General features: G+C 45.3%; 1 protein-coding gene across 5 annotated transcripts in view; it reads right to left on the bottom strand.

Annotated features, from left to right (window-relative positions):
- RNF24 (ring finger protein 24) overlaps nucleotides 1-17,628 on the bottom strand; it is a 75,605-nt gene extending 57,977 nt beyond the window's left edge. For 2 of the 5 annotated variants that reach the window (XM_061583481.1, XM_061583477.1), the window contains exons 1-2: nucleotides 17,442-17,628; nucleotides 15,311-15,420 (exon numbers count right to left, since the gene is read on the bottom strand). Coding sequence is in view for 2 of the 5 variants with exons in the window: in XM_061583477.1 (XP_061439461.1) it covers nucleotides 15,311-15,313 (3 nt within the window). In the remaining 3 variants the exon portion in view is untranslated. The other 3 variants (XM_061583480.1, XM_061583482.1, XM_061583478.1) reach the window with 3 other exon arrangements.
- Nucleotides 17,629-17,991: the final 363 nt, after the last annotated feature.

The following is a 17,991-nucleotide window of genomic DNA, read 5'->3' as shown; positions in this document are numbered from 1 at the left end:
GATGAATGTGTCAATTTCTGTTTTTTCCAGTGTTCTTAATTTTTCTAATTCTTCATTCAGCGTACCACAACCAAAGTTTTTTTTTTTAAAGTCCTCATGAAAATTTGTCAGCATTTTAGGGTGCATTTCTCCTAATATACACATTTTTGTATGCAATATCATTATTTTTACTATTTCTATTAATTAAATTTATATCCTGCATCTTCCTCTAGTTTTGCCTAGTATACAAGTTTTTGCAGTCTCCCCTAATATTCTTTCCACTAATATATGCATTTTTATGTATGCTCCTTCCTAATATACACATTTTTGTATACATTTTCCAGACCTGCCTCACAAAAATTCAGAGAAGCGCAAATTTTCAAAGGATTGTTGTGTTTTGATTTGCATATTGTTTTGGAAAGTGCAAATTAGGTAGGCTCTCATTAAAATGCAAACCAAGCTGAAACAAATTCATCATTAACAGGAGTTTGTCAAATCATGCAGTTTTTATAACGAGATCCCCTCTGTTTGCAAGAGGATAATGCCAGATGGAAATAGATCAGCTAACATTCCACTACACAACTTAGGGCTTCATGATGTGCCAAGAGAGTGAACCAAACACCTCTTGTATTGGGGATTTAGCAACAGAATCCTGCTAGAGATATTTGCGGGGGGGGGATTAACCTAGAATACAGAATTGCCTATAAAATGGAAAGCACACAGTCAAGGAGGTTAGCAGACTAGATATTTTTCCTTTTAAAAAAATCTCAATGTTTTAACTCAATCTGCTGTTAGATTGAAAAAAGTTATAAATGTAGACTTTTAATATGTTTGAATATTGGATTGTATCTCAGTCATACTCTAAGTAGACCCATTAAGGCTGCAATCCAATACACACTTACCTGGGAGTAAGTCCCATTGAACCCAATGGAGCTTGATTCTGAGTAAACATGGATTGCAGCCTATGTCAGTCAATTCCATTGATTTCAATGGGTCTATTCTGATAAGACTTATTTAGAGACAACTAGTAAAGTCAGATTTAATTTTAAACCTGGTTATACTGAAAACAGACACTTTTAAAAAAATCAAGAGTTTTTTTCATCTTATGATTCTAGGTTTTTATCCACTCTGATTCCTAAATATTAACTATTTCAGTTCAACTAAAAAGCATCTGAGATGTATATATAAGAAAACAGGTACCATATTTGCTAAACAAATAGGTTCAGTTGGCCATGCAGTTGTAAAGGAAACTACATTTTAACTATTCTCCATTCTGTGAGACAGTCAGTAACACAAACACAGAGGTAAAACGTGACGCCTTTCTCTACCACAAACACTCGTTCACTTTTTTGTTAGCATATGAAACCAAGTGAGTTTTGCAGTTATAATCAACTTGCAAGCTTCTGTGTCTTTCAAGTCAACCTCTTCAAATAAATCCAGCACCCAGTCAAGCCTCAGTTCTATCACAAGTGGAAATTGCTGGACCCTCTGGCTAGACTCCTGCCCTCTTTCCCAGCCCAATTTCTGCACTTGGATTAAGATCAGACCACAACTTACAGCAAGCTGGACATCTGAACGGAGATGGACATCTGTGAAGTTGCGAGTTTTAAAAACAAGCAAAATGTTAAAAAGCCCTAAAAAGCTCAAAGATAAGCACGCAATAATAGAAGCGATCAAAGAGAGAGCTCCACTAACCCCGAATCCCACTGGCTGCAAAGAGGACAGACAGCTGCAAGGAGGCTGGAAATTAGTACACAGTGTAAGAGCCCTGACAAAGCAAAAGGGGCTGTAACTGACAGGCACAACTGCTCTGCTCCAGGGTCGTAGCCAGCTAACCAGATATGGGACAGCCTTTCCATCAGTCAGGAAAGCCATGTCAAGTCAGGTACGAAGGTGGTAATGCTAATCCAGGTTGAAGATCCTGGTATGAATTGCATACAGTGCTGGAAATGCCTCATTGATACATACCATGTGGGCACTTCTAGTGATTCTCTTTGGTCTGAAGTTGTTGCCCATATTAACTGTGCATTGGTGAAACCCTTGAATTTTGCAAGGTGTCCATGTATTTTTAAATTATATCCCTGTTATATGGGGCTTAACGGCAGGGCAACAGTCCTAATGGTGGCTAAGAGACTCATACTTCGAGCCTGGAAGGACAAATACTTGCCAACTATTATGCAATGGTCTGAGGACATAAATGCCTTTGCAGCATTTCGGCGTACCTTCCATAAACACCAACTTCATCTGGATACATATTTGGACATTTGGATGGCACACATTGATCCAGATGTGTAAACTAAATGGATGCATAGATGCTTAATATTTCTTTTAAAGTGAGCTGACAGGTTCCCCCCTTTCTTTCCTTCCCCTCCTTAATATGAAATGGAGATGGACTGCCTTCAAGTCAATTCCAACTTATGGCGACCCTATGAATATGGCTTTCATGGTAATCAGTATTCAGAGGTGGTTTACCATTGCCTTCCTCTGAGGCTGAGAGGCAGAGACAACACTCTAACCACTACACCAGAGTACATGACATTTTCTCCTGCTTATTATCCTTGTTAAACCAAATTCATTTCAATTATTTGCCCACAATAATTTCCTTGGAACACAGGTGGAGGACCTCTTGGAGAGCACTGTGGCACTCAGGTCCTGATTACAAGCATCCCATAGGCATATGGTTGGCCTCTGGGAAAACAGGAATGCCGATCCAGTAGATCATAGGTCATAGTCCAACACTTGAACCATTACACCACACTGGCTCTCCCTCCTTAATACAACTACAATTAAAAAATCAAAAAACTTTTTACAACGACCTGAACAACTTAGGTCCAGGGTAGCTTCAAGACCACCTGGAGCCTTATATCCCAGCCAGATCACCAATATCATCTCTAGGAGCATCTCCGATTATCCCACTGACTTGGTGAGGTTCATTTGACCAAAGAAACAGAGACTTTAATGTTCTGTGGGATGCTCTTCCAGTACAGATTCAGCAAGCATCTTCTATACTACCCTTTGAAAATTTGCTGAAAAAGTTTCTCTTGCAGGCAAATTAAGAAAAATATTTTCTGTAGCAGCTAGCAGGCAATCTGCAATTTTAATTTTTGGTGCAGTTTTTGTTGTATGTATTGATTTTTAAAAAAAATGAAATTGTAGCATACAAGCATTTTTATAAATAAAATACCACCACCCAAACAAGCACCACTTGCAAGCACTTAGGAACCAAAAAGCTGCCTTATACCAAGTCAGACTATTGGTCCATCCAGCTCATTATGGTCTACACTGATTGGCAGCAGCTCTCCGGGGTTTCATGCAGGACTCTCAGCCTTACCTGGAGATGCCAGCCACTAAAATGTGGCCTTCTGCATGCAAAGCAGATGTTCTACCACTGATTCATGGCCCTTCACCAAGTTGTACTGAGAGGGCTTGTTCCTTTGCTTGCTGCCTATCAATTATGTAGATCACCCTAGCCCAAGCTGGTGCCCTCCAAGTATCTTGGACTGCAACTCTCATCAGCCCCAGCCAGCACGGCTAAAGGGAGTTGCACTCAATACTCTGGAGGGCACCAGGTTGGCCAAGGCCAGTGTGGATCAAAATTCTTCACACCACAGGCTGGATCTGAAGAAACGTGCAACTACACCCAAGGGAGGTTGGACCTGTGTTTCTTTGAACAGGAGTTGCCCGTGCCAGATTGCAAATGAGATTTGAAAAGGGAGAGAGTTCCCTAAGCGGTTTGCGATAAGAGGTGCGTGCCTACCACTCTGAAAAAGGGGGGGAAAACAGAGTCAAGAATTCCACCGGGCACACCTGTAGTAGCTCTTTTGAAGCTGGCCAATATGTAAAGGTATTGCTCACCAGTAAATAAAAGAATGAACGGTGTGGGGGGTTTTATCCTGGTTTAGAGCAAAAAATATGAAAGGCAAGATAAAGCTGAATTTACCTATGCTCGGACATCAGCACATGAGCAAACTGCAAGATCTCAGAACCAGAGAACAGTTTGTTGACTTACTAGGCTGTACTGAAGTGTGCAGCTCTTTTTATGCCTCCATCTACAGTTAATGGGGTGTTTAACATCTGCACAGCTAATTATGTGTGTGTGTGTGTGTGTGTGTGTGTGTGTGTGTGTATATATATATATATAAATAACAGGCAAAGGGAGAGAGAAACCAATGCATCAGTTGTAGTATGCATGGTGTGGAGAAAGCAGAGAGCGCCACGGTTTTCTCCCTCTCACATAACAGTAGAGCTCGGGGACATTCAACGAAGCTGAATGTTGGAAGATTTGGAACAGACAAAAAAAGAAGTGCACAGCACAAACTTAAACTATGGACGATAAGGCTACCAATGGCTACTAGCCAGAATGGCTAAGTTCTATCCCCACTGTTGCAGGTGGTATGCCTCTGAGGCCAATTTCTGGGACTCACAAGTGGGGAAAAGTGCTGTTGCACTCAGTTTCTGCTTATGGGGTTCTCACTGGGGCACCTGGTTGGCTACCAAGTACAGAGTGTTGCACTAGATGGGCCCTCAGCCTGATCCAGCAGGGGTGTTCTTATGAAGCAGCAAAGTAACAAGTTGCTGCTGGCTAAGATGTTGCCCTTCTTGAGCAATTTCCGGGTTGGTCCCATTCCAAAAGGTTTTGGCTCCTCACTGGAGAAGGATGGAGGAAGCTACTACTGCCCCACCCACAAAGTTGGAGAGTGCTGCTGCTAAGTGGGTGGGCTGTGGTCACCTAGCAGGGCTGGCACCAGAGGATGGCCAGGTTGGGCCCTGGCTGAGGGCCCCTGCAGCTCATAGGAGCCTCTCCTTAGGGTGGAAGGGTAGCACTCCCATTCCACAATACATGGCAGCATCAACTCCCAACCCTTCTGCAGATCACAGAGAGGGAGCTCCCAGCCCCCCAATACAGACCATGCGGGCCCAAGATACCCATTCACATGATCCACCTACTTTCCCCGTTGCCGTGATTGCTGTGAACGCTGCACACGCATACCTACCATCAACCAATATGGTGATGGAGGCTTCTATAAGGGGGTGATGCTCCAATCGGCATCTTGGTTGATGGCAGGTATGCACGCAGCATGCAGGGAGTCGACATGAAGCAACGGGAGAGGTAGGTGGAGCGGGCGGGTGGGCCCTGGGCAGGCTGGTGTACAAGGGCCCAGTTGTGCCTGATGTTGGCCATGTCACATAGCATAACTTCACCTACATGCAGCTCTTCCCAGTTACTCTGCTCAAGGAGGGTGGGTGGGATGGTGGCATTAGGCCAGCCCCCACCAATTTCAGGCTGCAGATTCTGCCCAAGAGGCTCAAGCACACTGGATGAACGTGATGCAAGCCAACTAAGCTCTCTGCATGTTTTATTTGTTCCATTTACCCACCCCTGCTCAGGTAGGCATACATGGCTCCCCTTGCTCTCTCATGTACATTGCAACAATCGCCCTGTGTGGTAGGTTAAGCTAAAAAGACAATGGCTCACCCACTATAGTCAAATGCAGGAAGCCACCTTTTTGTCAGGTCAGGCCATTGGCCCTTTTAACCCAGTCCTGTCTGTACAGGCAACAGGTCTCCATAGTTTTAGATGGAGGACTCTACCCAAGATCCCAAGGGCTGAACTCTGGGCATGGTGTGTGCACAATCACAAGGGAAATGCTTCTGATATTAGCAGGGAGAAGCTTGGGCAATTTCATGGCAGCTGGGCCATATGTTAGCTTATCTGGCAAAAACTGTGCAGTCATATATCCCAGGTCGCAGCTGTGTATTCTGAGCAGCAATCACACCTGCTTCATTTACATTTTATCTTTGCTCACAGAGACAGAGATAGATTTGCTCACCATATAAATCAAGATGCACACCACTTGCTTTTGCAGCCAAAGGGACAGGAGCCGACTGGGGAGAGGAGTGCTCAGGTTGGATTCGGAAAGCTTTCATTCATTCAAAGACAGTTTTGTAAACTTTTTCAGTGCTTGCAAGTTGAAGTAAGGAAGGCTGACATAATGCCACATCCAGCACGGCAACACTGTGCCTAAATCAGCCCCAAGAGAGGATTGATGCAAGCCTGACTCAAGTTCTTAAACACCATTTTAGGAAGCTTGGGTTTTGCTTGGTTTGATTTCAGCTGATTCTGGCCAGGCCAAGAGATTCATTCTGTGGACTTCTTGTCCCAAGATGACTCCAAGGCTAATGCAAATATTATGTAACCAAAGACCTCCAGCCAAAGGTCTGGTCTAGTACTTTGAAGAATTATTATTGTTATTAATATAAACAATGGAGTCTTAAAGATTAACCGATTTATTATGGCGTAAGCTTTCATAGATATTATTAACATGTAAAACTTAATCCACTCTGCTTCTTTAGACCCGTGGCTCTCCAGTCCACAAGAGCTCTGGCTCTGGAAAATCTCACTGTCGCTCTGCACATCAGTCACAAAGATGCCTTCTTGTCCCTAGACCCTGCTTGAGATTTCCCTCAGCCCCCTATTCCTCAGCACCTCCGCAACTTTCTTCATACTCTGTCCCTCAGCCATGGGCACCTCTACCGCTCCACTCCCTTTATAGCCATTTGCCCCTCAACTATCTCCAGTCTTGCCCATTTCACTTGTGACAATTTTTCAGATTTCTGTGCCCGGCTCCTTCCTCCCCCCCCCAGAATATTTATGAATATTCCATGGCATCACAAGAGCTCAAGCCAATGGCAAATAGTGCTGCTAGTCTCTCCCGAGATTTACACTGATATTACTTTCCTTTCAATAGTTTGTTGTATCTACTTGTCCTCTGTCCAGTGGCTGGTTTTGTACAAACTGCCCTCTTCTTCCTCTACGCTACTGAAGGGAAAGGGTTAACTCTTGTGTACTGTCGCAAAGCTGTAGACAACAGCACCTGCCACAGTATCTTTTGCAAACAAAGAATAAAGATAAGCTAACTGGCTCATTTGTGTGAATTTTATGATGTGCCTGCTTTTAATATATTCCCCAACAGGAAAAGGGTTCTGTGTAGACACTATCAATACTTCACCAACAGTGAAAAACACAGTAAGGTACTACATGAATCAATATACTGCTTCCTTTTCGATATATATTGCTTACACTGGATCCTCAGATGCTGGGGCAAAGAACAGCTGGGTGACACACCTTGAAACTCCTCAATCGGGAGTGTTGTGGCATGGAACGGACCAACAGTGACGCTGTGTTGATTCCTCCGTTTCTCATTCATCTGGTGAAAGGGGGTTCCGGGGACAGCTTTGTATGAGGTCCATTTCCTACTGATGAAAGAATACTGGAGACAATTGGTGTTTTCAGGAGCTCTTGTTCACCTGCAACTTGTACAAGTTGAACACAGTGGAGCAGGCAAGCCAGCAGCGCTTCCCTAGAAGTTAACACTATTTCCACAAGAGCAACAAGCAACTCAGGCTTCTGTCTCCTTCAGTGACCACGTTCATGCCCCCAAACTTACTCTGCTGTAGGAAAGATGACAAGGCATCCTACAGGCACCTTCAAGCAAGGGGTGAGGGTGCTGAAGGCCAACAAAAGCTGGAGGGTCACAACTCCCATTAGCCCTAAGCAGCAGGGCCAATGGCGATGGAGAGTTGGAGTCTGAAAGGCCTGGAGGGGACTACTCTGAGAAAGGCTGCCCTTAAGGTGCAAAACTATCCTTTGTTGTTAATGGTCACTAGAGAGCCAGTGTGGTGTAGTGGTTAAGGTGTTGGACTATGACCTGGGAGACCAGGGTTTGAATCCCCATATAGCCATGAAGCTCACTGGGTGACCTTGGGCCAGTCACTGCCTCTCAACTTCATGAAAACCCTATTCACAGGGTTGCCATAAGTCAGAATCGACTTGAAGGCAGTACATACATATACGTAATGCTCACAAACTCTCTCCAGGCTGTGCCAAAGCATATGGAGCATGTTCAATAGCTAGAAGCTACCAGCAAATGGTCTCAGGATGAGCCCCTGGCATCTCCAGATAGAGACTACTCCCTGCGTGAGACCCTGGAGAGCCACTGCCAGTCAGTGTAGACAATACTGAGTAAGACTGACCCAATGGTCTGACTACAATACTAGAGAGAATGTGTTTCTTGTGTGCTCTTAGATGGTTAAGGTGAGATGACCAATGGAGACTCCACCTACTCTGACACACCAGCTCAACAAAGAAAGCTGTCTCATACCGAGTCAAACCACTGGGTTCATCCAGTGGAGGGTTGTCTCCACAGGCTATCAGCAGCTCTTCCAGGTTTTCAGACAGGGAATCTTTCACAGCCCTGCTTGGGGATGCCCGGGACTGAACATCAAACCTTTGGCATGCGAAAACAGATGCTCTGCCACCAAGTTACGGTCCTTTCCCACAGGGCTGTGGAGTCGGAGTCGAAGTCATGGAGTCGGAAGCAATTTTGGGTGGAGTCGGAGTCCGTATTTTTTAATTTTTGTCGTATTGTGTTTTTGTAGTGTTTTTTTTTTTGTTTGTTTGTTTGTATATGTTTTTATGATTTTTATTATGATATATTGTATTTTATCCTGTTTGTTCACCGCCCTGAGAGCTATTCTGCTAAGGGCGGTATATAAATTGAAATAAAAATAAATAAATAAATACTGACTCAGACTCCGGCTTCAAAATAAAAACTTTAATAGGAATTTAGGAAAGTTTTCTTGTTCAGAAATTTCAATCAAATGAATATATTTTATGTTCTATCAATCTAGCCTGATGATTCACGTGGTGGTGATGAAATGCCTTGTGCTACCATTTTACTGCAGTAAATTTGTTATTACTAGTTAATATAAATTTGCCATTTATGAAGGAGTCAAGAGTCGGAGTCGGAGTCGGACAGTAGAAAAACAGAGGAGTCGGAGTCGAAGGTTTGGCGTACCGACTCCACAGCCCTGCTTCCCCAAACACATTGCCTTGGAAACAAGTCTCAGTTTTCAGCAAAAATTACTGTGTGTCCGTGGGCTAAAGGCACAGAGCCTAAGATTTCCATAACCCAGCAGTGTCGGGGGCTGCATAGAGCTGAGCTGGTGCCAGAACATACGTTATACATCTCACACACAAATCAAAGGAGTAACAAATTCTTGTTGTAAATATAAAGGAAACTGGATACCAAAACATCTCTTGCATTCCAAAACAAGGCCTCAGAGCATGTTTTATAACTTCACTTTCAACTGTGCAAGGATGCATGGAACCCTTAGTTAATCTTTAATACAGCTTTGGACCAGCGCTTCAAGTGGTCAACTGATCCACTAATATGACAGCAGGGAAGCGTTTATTTGCTTCAGTAAAGTCACATCAAGCAACAGAAGAACAAGCTGAGATAGTGTTCATATAAAGTCCAGAGCAGCCACAGTACGGTGCAGGACAGGGATGAGTGCAGCCCTCTTAGTTTGATTTGGAATAAATTCCAAAGTGGCACAGGGCAAGGACACCAACGTCACATTCCAGGGCCTGGAGACAGAAACCCTGATGAAGTCTCAGAACAAAGGAACGGACCTTCCCTGCCACACATCCCACTTCCTATCTCTGAGCAGAGAGGACTCCATATACAGCCTGAACAATCTCTGTGGCATCTTGCAAAGCTGAGGTCCATGGGAACTCCAATCTCCCATGACTCTCTGCAGCATCCAAGGGTCAAGATGTTGCTGTACCCTTTATGACAGTGGTTCCTAAACCTTTCCCTGCCCCCACCACGACCACTCAAAAATTCCTGATGGTCTTAGTGCACTGCTTAGTGGTTTTTTTCCTGCCTGTTATAGTGATTGTAATGTGCTGCGCTAGATTTTATTGATTTTTTATTTTACATTGTATTTTATAATATTACTATTTGCATTCTACTATAAATGCAGCAATACAAATACAATTAAAAAGCAATATGAATATTTAATGTGGACATGCCGTGGACCACCTGAATGAATTTCACAGACCACTGCTGGTTCACAAACCACAATTTGGGAACCTCTGCATTAGGACAACGGTGGGGAAGCCATGGTCCTCAAGACGTTGTTGGATTATGGCTCCCGTCATCCCTGACTCCCAGCCACGCTGATGGGAAGTGGAACTCAACAACATCTGGAGGGCCACAGGTTGCCCACCATTGCTTTAGGGACATCAATGGAGCCTACCCATTACTTCCAGTAAGTAGTGCAAAATGTGTGTGTGTGTGTGTGTGTGTACACACATGTGGGGAAAAGAGAGATGGTTGTAGCTCACTGCAATTCATGGCCTAAAGATGACAGCAGAACCCTGGTCAGCAGACCACAATATAATAAGTAATACTATCTTTTCGAGGGGTAGAGTTCAGTTGGACTTGCTCTTTTATACATACTGATGCACATTTTAGGTTGTTTTCAATGTTTGTCTTTGTAAGACACTTAGAGCTCACTTTTCTGAAAAAAGCAACTAACATAAATATGCCTCTATAATGGCTCAGTCTAGATCCATGTCTAGTAATAATATTATTATTACATTTATAGCCTAACTTTCCTCCAAGGAGCGCAAGGTGGCATAGAATCATTGTTCTCCCTTGCTTGTTTTATCCTCACAACAACCCTGTGAGGTAGGTTAGGCTGAGAGACAGTGACTGGCCCAAAGTCACCCATTGAGCTTCATGGCTAAGTGGGGATTTGAGTGCTGGTCTCCCAAATCCCAGTTCAATACTTTAACCACTACACTACAGTGGGTCTCACTCCACTTGACTGTTTACACCAGACACTTCCTCATGTATTTTTTTTTATTTTTGTGTGTTTTATTGTATCTATATTGTGGTTGCACCACCACACTTGCTCTAAGCCAATCAGCTCTGGACTTCCAACAACCTGGAATCTAAGCCATCTTTACCTCTACAACCTGCAAGTGGGAGAAATGTCTGTCTGAATGCTTTCTCTTCCCTCAATCTGTACACAGAGGAACCCAACGTGCCAGGAAGAAGGCAAGGCTAGAACCCTTCTCCCTGATACCCTTCTGTGTACAAGGAGTGCATAAATTTCAACAGTGCAAAATGCAATAATGCAGCTCCCTACCATCTATGGCCTGAAGCTAAGGAACAGTTTTTCCATGCAGTCTTCTGTTTGTATAGACTGTAGTAGCTGAAGTGAAACACAACAACTGTCCAGTAATCACACAGCTGAGAGGGAAGAGAAGGTCAGCTTTCTAGCCCTCTCCACTGAGACAGGATTCCCTGCAACTAAACATTCCTAATTTATTAGCCATCATCCTCCAGATCACAGTGTGCCAAGAGCAGAGGCGGCTCAGGATAGACCAGTGATTCCCAACCAGGGGGCCGCAAACCAATACAAAGAGTACTGCAAACAAGAGTGCAGACTGCAGAGGAAATGCCAAGGCTGCTGCCGCCGCAAGTGCAAAGGCGGGTAGGACAGAGCCTGCCTGCCTGCCTACTAGCCGGAGATTGTTGGACTCCTACTCCCGTCAGCCCCAACGAGTGCAGGCATGATGGGAGTTGCAGTCCAGCAACATCTAGAGGGCTACAGATTCTCCATTGCTACACTAGAGGGTTTACTTTTCAGCATGCATGTTCAGGATTTCAGTACATGAGACAGATTTCTCCCTGGAGGTGGGGTGGGTGGATTCATATTTGAGCTCGCTTAGAGAAAGAAACCAGTGATCCATAAAAACTCTTGGTTCAGCCATGAAGCTCACTGGGCAATCCTACCGCACAGGATCACCGTGAGGACAAACTGACGTGCCCGGGGGGGGGGGAGGGAAGGGAGGAGAGACCTGCATGCAGCCTTGAGCAGCTGTGTAGGAAAAAGAAGTGCAGGGAATAAAAATGAAACAAATAAAATCCTCTCTTCTGGGACCTTGTCTAGCTTGCACTTACCCACTTCGCTATACGCCATACGCACCACCCATCCCAGAGTATTAAAAGAGCCCAGCGGCTCGCAGAGCTCCGGGCAGCCCACGGCAAAGACTTCCACCTTGCAGGCACCCGGGACACAAGCCACCAGAAGCGCATCTCGCCCGCAGCAGAAGAGTGCCGGCTCCTGCCTGCTAGGCACCACTTGCTGCAAGCCGAATGGGTGCAAGTTGTACAGCTGCGCCATGGTGCCTGCTGGCCCCAGCCGCTTCCCGGGCTCCAGTCGCTGCTGCAAGAACTTCTGCCAGGGGGACCGCCCCACGCTGGTCAGCTGGCAGGTGGCGTCAGCCGTGCCCCAGATCCCAGCTGTGGCTTCCCACAAAGGCAACATCTTGGCCATGCAGTGCTGGCTGAAACCCAATATGGAGCCCATTTATATCCCCAAAAAGAGAGGTGCCGGGTTCACACGATGACTAACAGTGCAATCTTATACATGTACACTCAGAAGCAAACGCCCATTCTGTTCAGTGGTACTTACTCCCTGACAAGGGTGTAGTCCTCCATGGTGGTGGTGGGGATGTCTTTGCCATTTACTTTTTTGGAAGCAGGGTCCCAGAAGGGCCCCTAGGTCTCCAGTGTCCTACTGGCCAATTAGCATGAAAGGGGAATATGTTCGCCACTGAGAAGAGTCTTCTAACTTGCTTCCTTGCCTTTTCTGCTGATTGGAGTGAATCAGAGTGAAAGGAAGTGAGTCAGCCGCTGAGATTATTTTCAGTAGGTACTGTAACATGCTTCCTTTCATGCTGATTGGTTCCTAAGCGTTGGAATGTTAAACCACTCAGGGAATTGTAGCTCTCTGAGGAGAACAGGAGCCTCCTAACAACTCTCAGCACCCTTGATAAACTATACTTCCCAGGCTTTTTGGGGGGAAGCCATGAGCATTTAAAGTGGAATTATAGCAGAATAAATACATGGTGTGAATGTGGCCTGGTTTCACTCTTCTTCACAATGTGGGTTTCAGAAGTAATTATCTAAGCAGATTCATTTGGGGAGGGACCTGTTCTGGTGGGTGGGTGGGTGAGCAAGTGAGTGTGTGTGTATGCACGCGCACCTGCACGCCTGTGCGTATGGGTGTGGATGGGTGTGTTTTGGGAGCTCCTGTGTGTGTGTGTTTTGGGTGTGTGTGTGTACATGTGTATGAGGTTGGTGTGTTAAGCCCCTAGTTACCTAAGTTGACTATCCTTCAAATTTTGTTATAAGTTGTTTATATTCTGTAATCTGCCCTGGGACTTTCTGGTGAAGGGCAGATAATAAATATCATCATATTTGTTGTTGAGATGAATAAAAAATATTACTTAACTCTTCATTATGTATTTTTTTTCAATTAACAGATACTAAAATTACAACAATTAGCATGTAGGGGGTCACAAAAATTTTTGAGTTTAAAAAGGGGGTCCCGTACTCATAAAGGTTGGGAACCACTGGGATAGACCATGTCAGCTGCACTGTCTGGAATGAATGAATTAGAGAGAAATGAATTAGTAGAATAAGCTACAGAGAGTGGGCATCCAACCGGTGCCATGTGGACAAAGCTCTAGCAACTTGACCTGGAAGAACATCCCTTTGCAAGCCCAAATAGGGCAACCAAGCTTCATCTGAGCAGCGGCTTGGCTTCAGGACTTTAGGCCAAACAGTGAAAGTGGCACCTGCAGTGGGAAAAAAAACCTCCTCCAGACAGTGGTTTTCACACAAGCATTGCTGTGCTTCTCACTCAGATCTACTTGCCACCCACATACCTTGCCATCTGCCAATGTGGGTTGCACATTGGCGCAAAGCAAGCCATTTGGACATGCTCAAGGCATGTACCTAGGAGTCCAGGTAGAAGCCTTCTGAAGACGATCCAATACTCAAGTTGTAGAGAAGAAGTGTCATGTCCAATGACACTGCATGGTGATGTGGGGGACGCACGTACCCCACACGTGGAAGGCTGTCAGATCTTCCCCATTGATTCTTTTATGCTGAGGATCGGTGATCCTCTCATCTGAAGGAACTGAAAATATTAACTGCTGCTTACACCTGTTTTGAGACATTGCAATATTTTGCTGCACTGATTGGGTTTTCCATTCCCAATCTAAATATTAAGCAAATAATTAAGTTTAGATCCATTTGTAGATTAAACCATTAGAACTCTTTACCTCTCCAGTGCATTACCTTTTTCATCAGTCTAAGTTTACATCAGATCATAACAACCCATATTAGATGATGATGCTTAACATTTCTAGAGCACTTTCAAGTGTCCATCACACGCATTATCTAGTTGTTATCTTTACAGGTATTATTTATACATATTATTTATTATAATACATAATACTGCATAAAAGTATACATGATTTATACTTATTAGTTGTCTACCTCCACTGTTAGAGGCAGCATGCCCCCAAATACCAGTTGCTGAAAACCACATGAGGAGAGAGTTGCTGATGCACTCCAGTCCTGTTTGTGGGGTTCGCATGTGCATCTGGTTGGCTACTGTGAGAACAGGATACTGGACTAGATGGGCCGCTGGTCTGATCTAGGACGATTCATCTTATGAATATTTATATTCCACCCTTCACCTTATAGCCACAGGGCAATGTACAAAAATATTGTCTCCCATATTTCAGATGGGAAGACTGAGGCACAGTGGTAATGGCTCAGCTAAGAGCACCAAGTGAGTTCATGGCAGAGGGGAGAAATTCACCAGTTCTGCCTCTTAACGACAATTTAGGTGGTTCCCAAACTTTTCCCCCTACAGACCACTTGAAAATTGCTGAGGGTCTTGGCAGACCACTAAAAGATTTTTCTGTCTGTTTTAGCCATTGTAATTTTGTTGCTGTTATGTGCCTCCAAGTCAACTATGACTTATGGCGACCCTATGAATCAGCGACCTCCAGCAGCATCTGTCATGAACCACCCTGTTCAGATCTTGTAAGTTCACGTCTGTGGCTTCCTTTATGGAATCAATCCATCTCTTGTTTGGCCTTCCTCTTTTTCTACTCCTTTCTTTTTCCCCCCAGCACTATTGTCTTTTCTAGTGAATCATGTCTTCTCATGATGTGTCCAAAGTATGATAACCTCACTTTCATCATTTTAGCTTCTAGTGATAATTCTGGTTTAATTGTAATATGTTGTGCTAAAATTGCATTTTATTTCTTATATATTGTATTTTACTGTATTATAATTTGAATTCCATAAAATTCAAACTGCAATACAATAAAACAGAACACAAGAAGCAATAAGAATACCATTAAAAATCATTTGTAAATATTTAATCTGATGGATGTACCATCTCCCATCTTCAATCATGAATCTACAGATGCACTGTGGACCACCTGAATGAAGCTCAAGGACACAGTTTGGGAACCACTGTATTATACACACCAGCTTTCCAGAACCTCTCAGTTTCAGAGAAGTCTACATTAAAATATTCAACAATTCACATTGACCCTTATAAACAAAAAAGCTCAGAAGTGGTTGAAGTTTGAAAATTAACTCACCATTCTGTTAAATCAGCTACATATCTGCTCTATGCTGTACGCATTAATGTTTAATTTCCTCAAAACATCTAGTCTCAAATTAACAGTGCGGCTGTGTACACAGAAGTCAGCTACAAACAAGGAGGAAGGCAAGTGAGAGATCTGGAATTGAATACCACTACAGTTAACACTGTAAACATTTTTGTACAACTCTCCAAAGAAAATTACAAGCCTGATTTTTAAAATTTTATTTTTAGAATAACATACTTTTAAGAAATATTTTAAGAGAAATCCCCAGCTACGTACATGCAAAAAAAAGAGAAGACATAAAGGAAAACTTGACAAAAGGGAGGAATCTATGGGAACTGGAGACACCAAAACACAAAAGCCAGGACTACGAAGGCAGCAGGAAAAGCACACTCTGCATTTTGAAGGAGTCCTGCAAGTGGAGCCACAAAGCCAGCTCTGCGTGTTGCTAAGCACGTTACACGCACGATCAGGAACTACAAATGAAAAAGGACGGAGAGAAGACAGTCAAGAGAAATATGCAATCAAAATCAGTCACCAAAGGTCCTACTCACACAGGACAACGATGCAAAGGCTTTGGCACCTCCTTTGATATTTGCAAAAGGGAGTGTGGTGTGGAGGCCAGCATCAGGGGAGAAGCTAACACCATTGGCTTGTCCATGTTAACAGACATTAACAAATCCAGCTGGTCTATACAAAGTCTCTGCAAACGCCCGGCAGAAATGTCCATACTTCAAGAACCCCATTTAACACCCCCCACTGCCGAGATGTCTTGGCATTTGAACTAAGAAATGCCACATCATTTCCAAACACACATCTCCATGCCCTCCCAGCTCCAACCTCCACACATACATGTGCTGAATAACCCCATAGGGAACAACACCTCCCATTGCCCCACAGGGTGCCAGGCAGAGGATGGAGATCTCCCACTTCCCATGGCCTCGCCAGCCATCATCCCATGCATGCCGGCTCCACAGAGCCCTACAGAAGGGATGTCGCCTCATCTACTCCACCATCCCATTTTCAGACAGCCCCACAGAAAAGGCCTTCTTGGCTCCATCCCCCCCCCATCCCACAGAAGCCTTGGGAAAGGACACCGTCGTCCAGCTTTACTCCTCCTTGGGCCCATAACTCCTCAGAGTCAGTTGCAGGGAGCACATTAAGACTGGAGCCCCTGTACCCCAAGTTCCATACACTCCAAAAATGACTTCAGCACATCGCCACACAGCCCTATAGACAGGACTCCCCTCACCCGCCGACTCTGCCCCCATGGAAGAAATACATCCACTACTCCCCAAACTCCTCCCCACATCTCCTCACTGCCCCATAGATGTGACTCCCCTACACACACACACAGCCTCATGGAAGAACCACATCCACAATACGCACCCCATCCTCACCAGCCCCACAGAACTGGCGGGCGGGCGGGCTTTGTCATAGGAACAAAGCTTTCTGGCCAGCTGCCCCGTAGATCAGAGCCCTCCCCAAACAAAGGCTGGACTGCGAGTCTGTAGAAAGGACCACCCAGCAGCTCCCAGCTCCCCCTCCCTTTGAAGAAGAGGTCCAGAGACGCCCCAATCTGATACCCCACAGACACCCACAGCAACAGCCCCGCCACCCCCAAATCCACACCCACACCTTCACTGGCTTGAACCAAAGAAATCCCAGACAGACGCCTTTCTCCATGGGGAGGGAAAGAAAGAACAAGGGGAGGTTGGCACCCTATTGTGTCCCCTCCCCTCATTAAGACCTCACATCCCAAACCCCTATAGGTGCTGCAAGTGGGGAAAATAAGGAGACAGGGGCAGGCAACGCACCCCCCTTTGCTGTAAGTCACACAAAGGAACTGCTGTAGGTCTATGCAGCACAGCAAGCAAGCAAGCGGGGAGGGGTGGCATATAATGAAATTAAAAAAAAACCCATTTCCATTTGTTCCTTTATTTATGGCACGAAAAAGACTCAAAACAGCAGCCCCCATTTTGCAGGGGAGACTGGAAACAACTCAATTCCCCCCCCCTTTCCTTCTTACAATCCTCCCTCCCGTTTTGACTGTGGCCGGCTGGAATCAGCCCCGAGCCCCTCCGCAGAGGACAAAGGAGCAGAGAGAACCCAACCAGCTACTCACCCAGAGGAGCTGCTGCTGCTGCGCTGCTGCCTGTGCGCCGGCGGAAGAGTCTGCGCGGCTCCGAACGTTGACCGCCGCTTCACAATCACAAACGCCGACGGCCGCTTCACAATCACAAACGCCGCTCAAAGCCCAGCTGGGACACCACATCGGGAAAGGGACCCGGATGCGGAGCACTCCGCCCCCTCCCTCTTATCCCCCGCCCCTTTCTCCAAGCCCTCCCAACGGCCTCTGCCCGTCGGAGGGCAAAACCTGGGGGAGACTTCTCATTCCCCACTGCGCAGGCGCCTGTGCTCTAGGTATCCGCCTGCTTGCAGCTGTCACAGATGCCTGAAGTGGGCGCGATCCGGCGGCAGCCAGAGCACGACCCTTGTCCGAGTTTAACTCAGAAGCAGTGGTGTAGTGGCAGATTCAGAAGTGCAGGGTCCCCACGACCCCTTACCCCCTTTTTTGCTGCTGGGTTGAGAATGAGATCCTTGTTAAAGCTTTCTCCTGCAACAGGCATCCCTGTTGTTGTTGTTGTTGTTGTTATGTGCCTCCAAGTCGACTG

Source organism: Rhineura floridana, chromosome 9 (assembly GCF_030035675.1).
Source record: "Rhineura floridana isolate rRhiFlo1 chromosome 9, rRhiFlo1.hap2, whole genome shotgun sequence".
NCBI lineage: Eukaryota > Metazoa > Chordata > Lepidosauria > Squamata > Rhineuridae > Rhineura > Rhineura floridana.
Note: the sequence above shows the minus strand (reverse complement) of the source record. Positions and strands in the feature narration are given on the sequence as shown.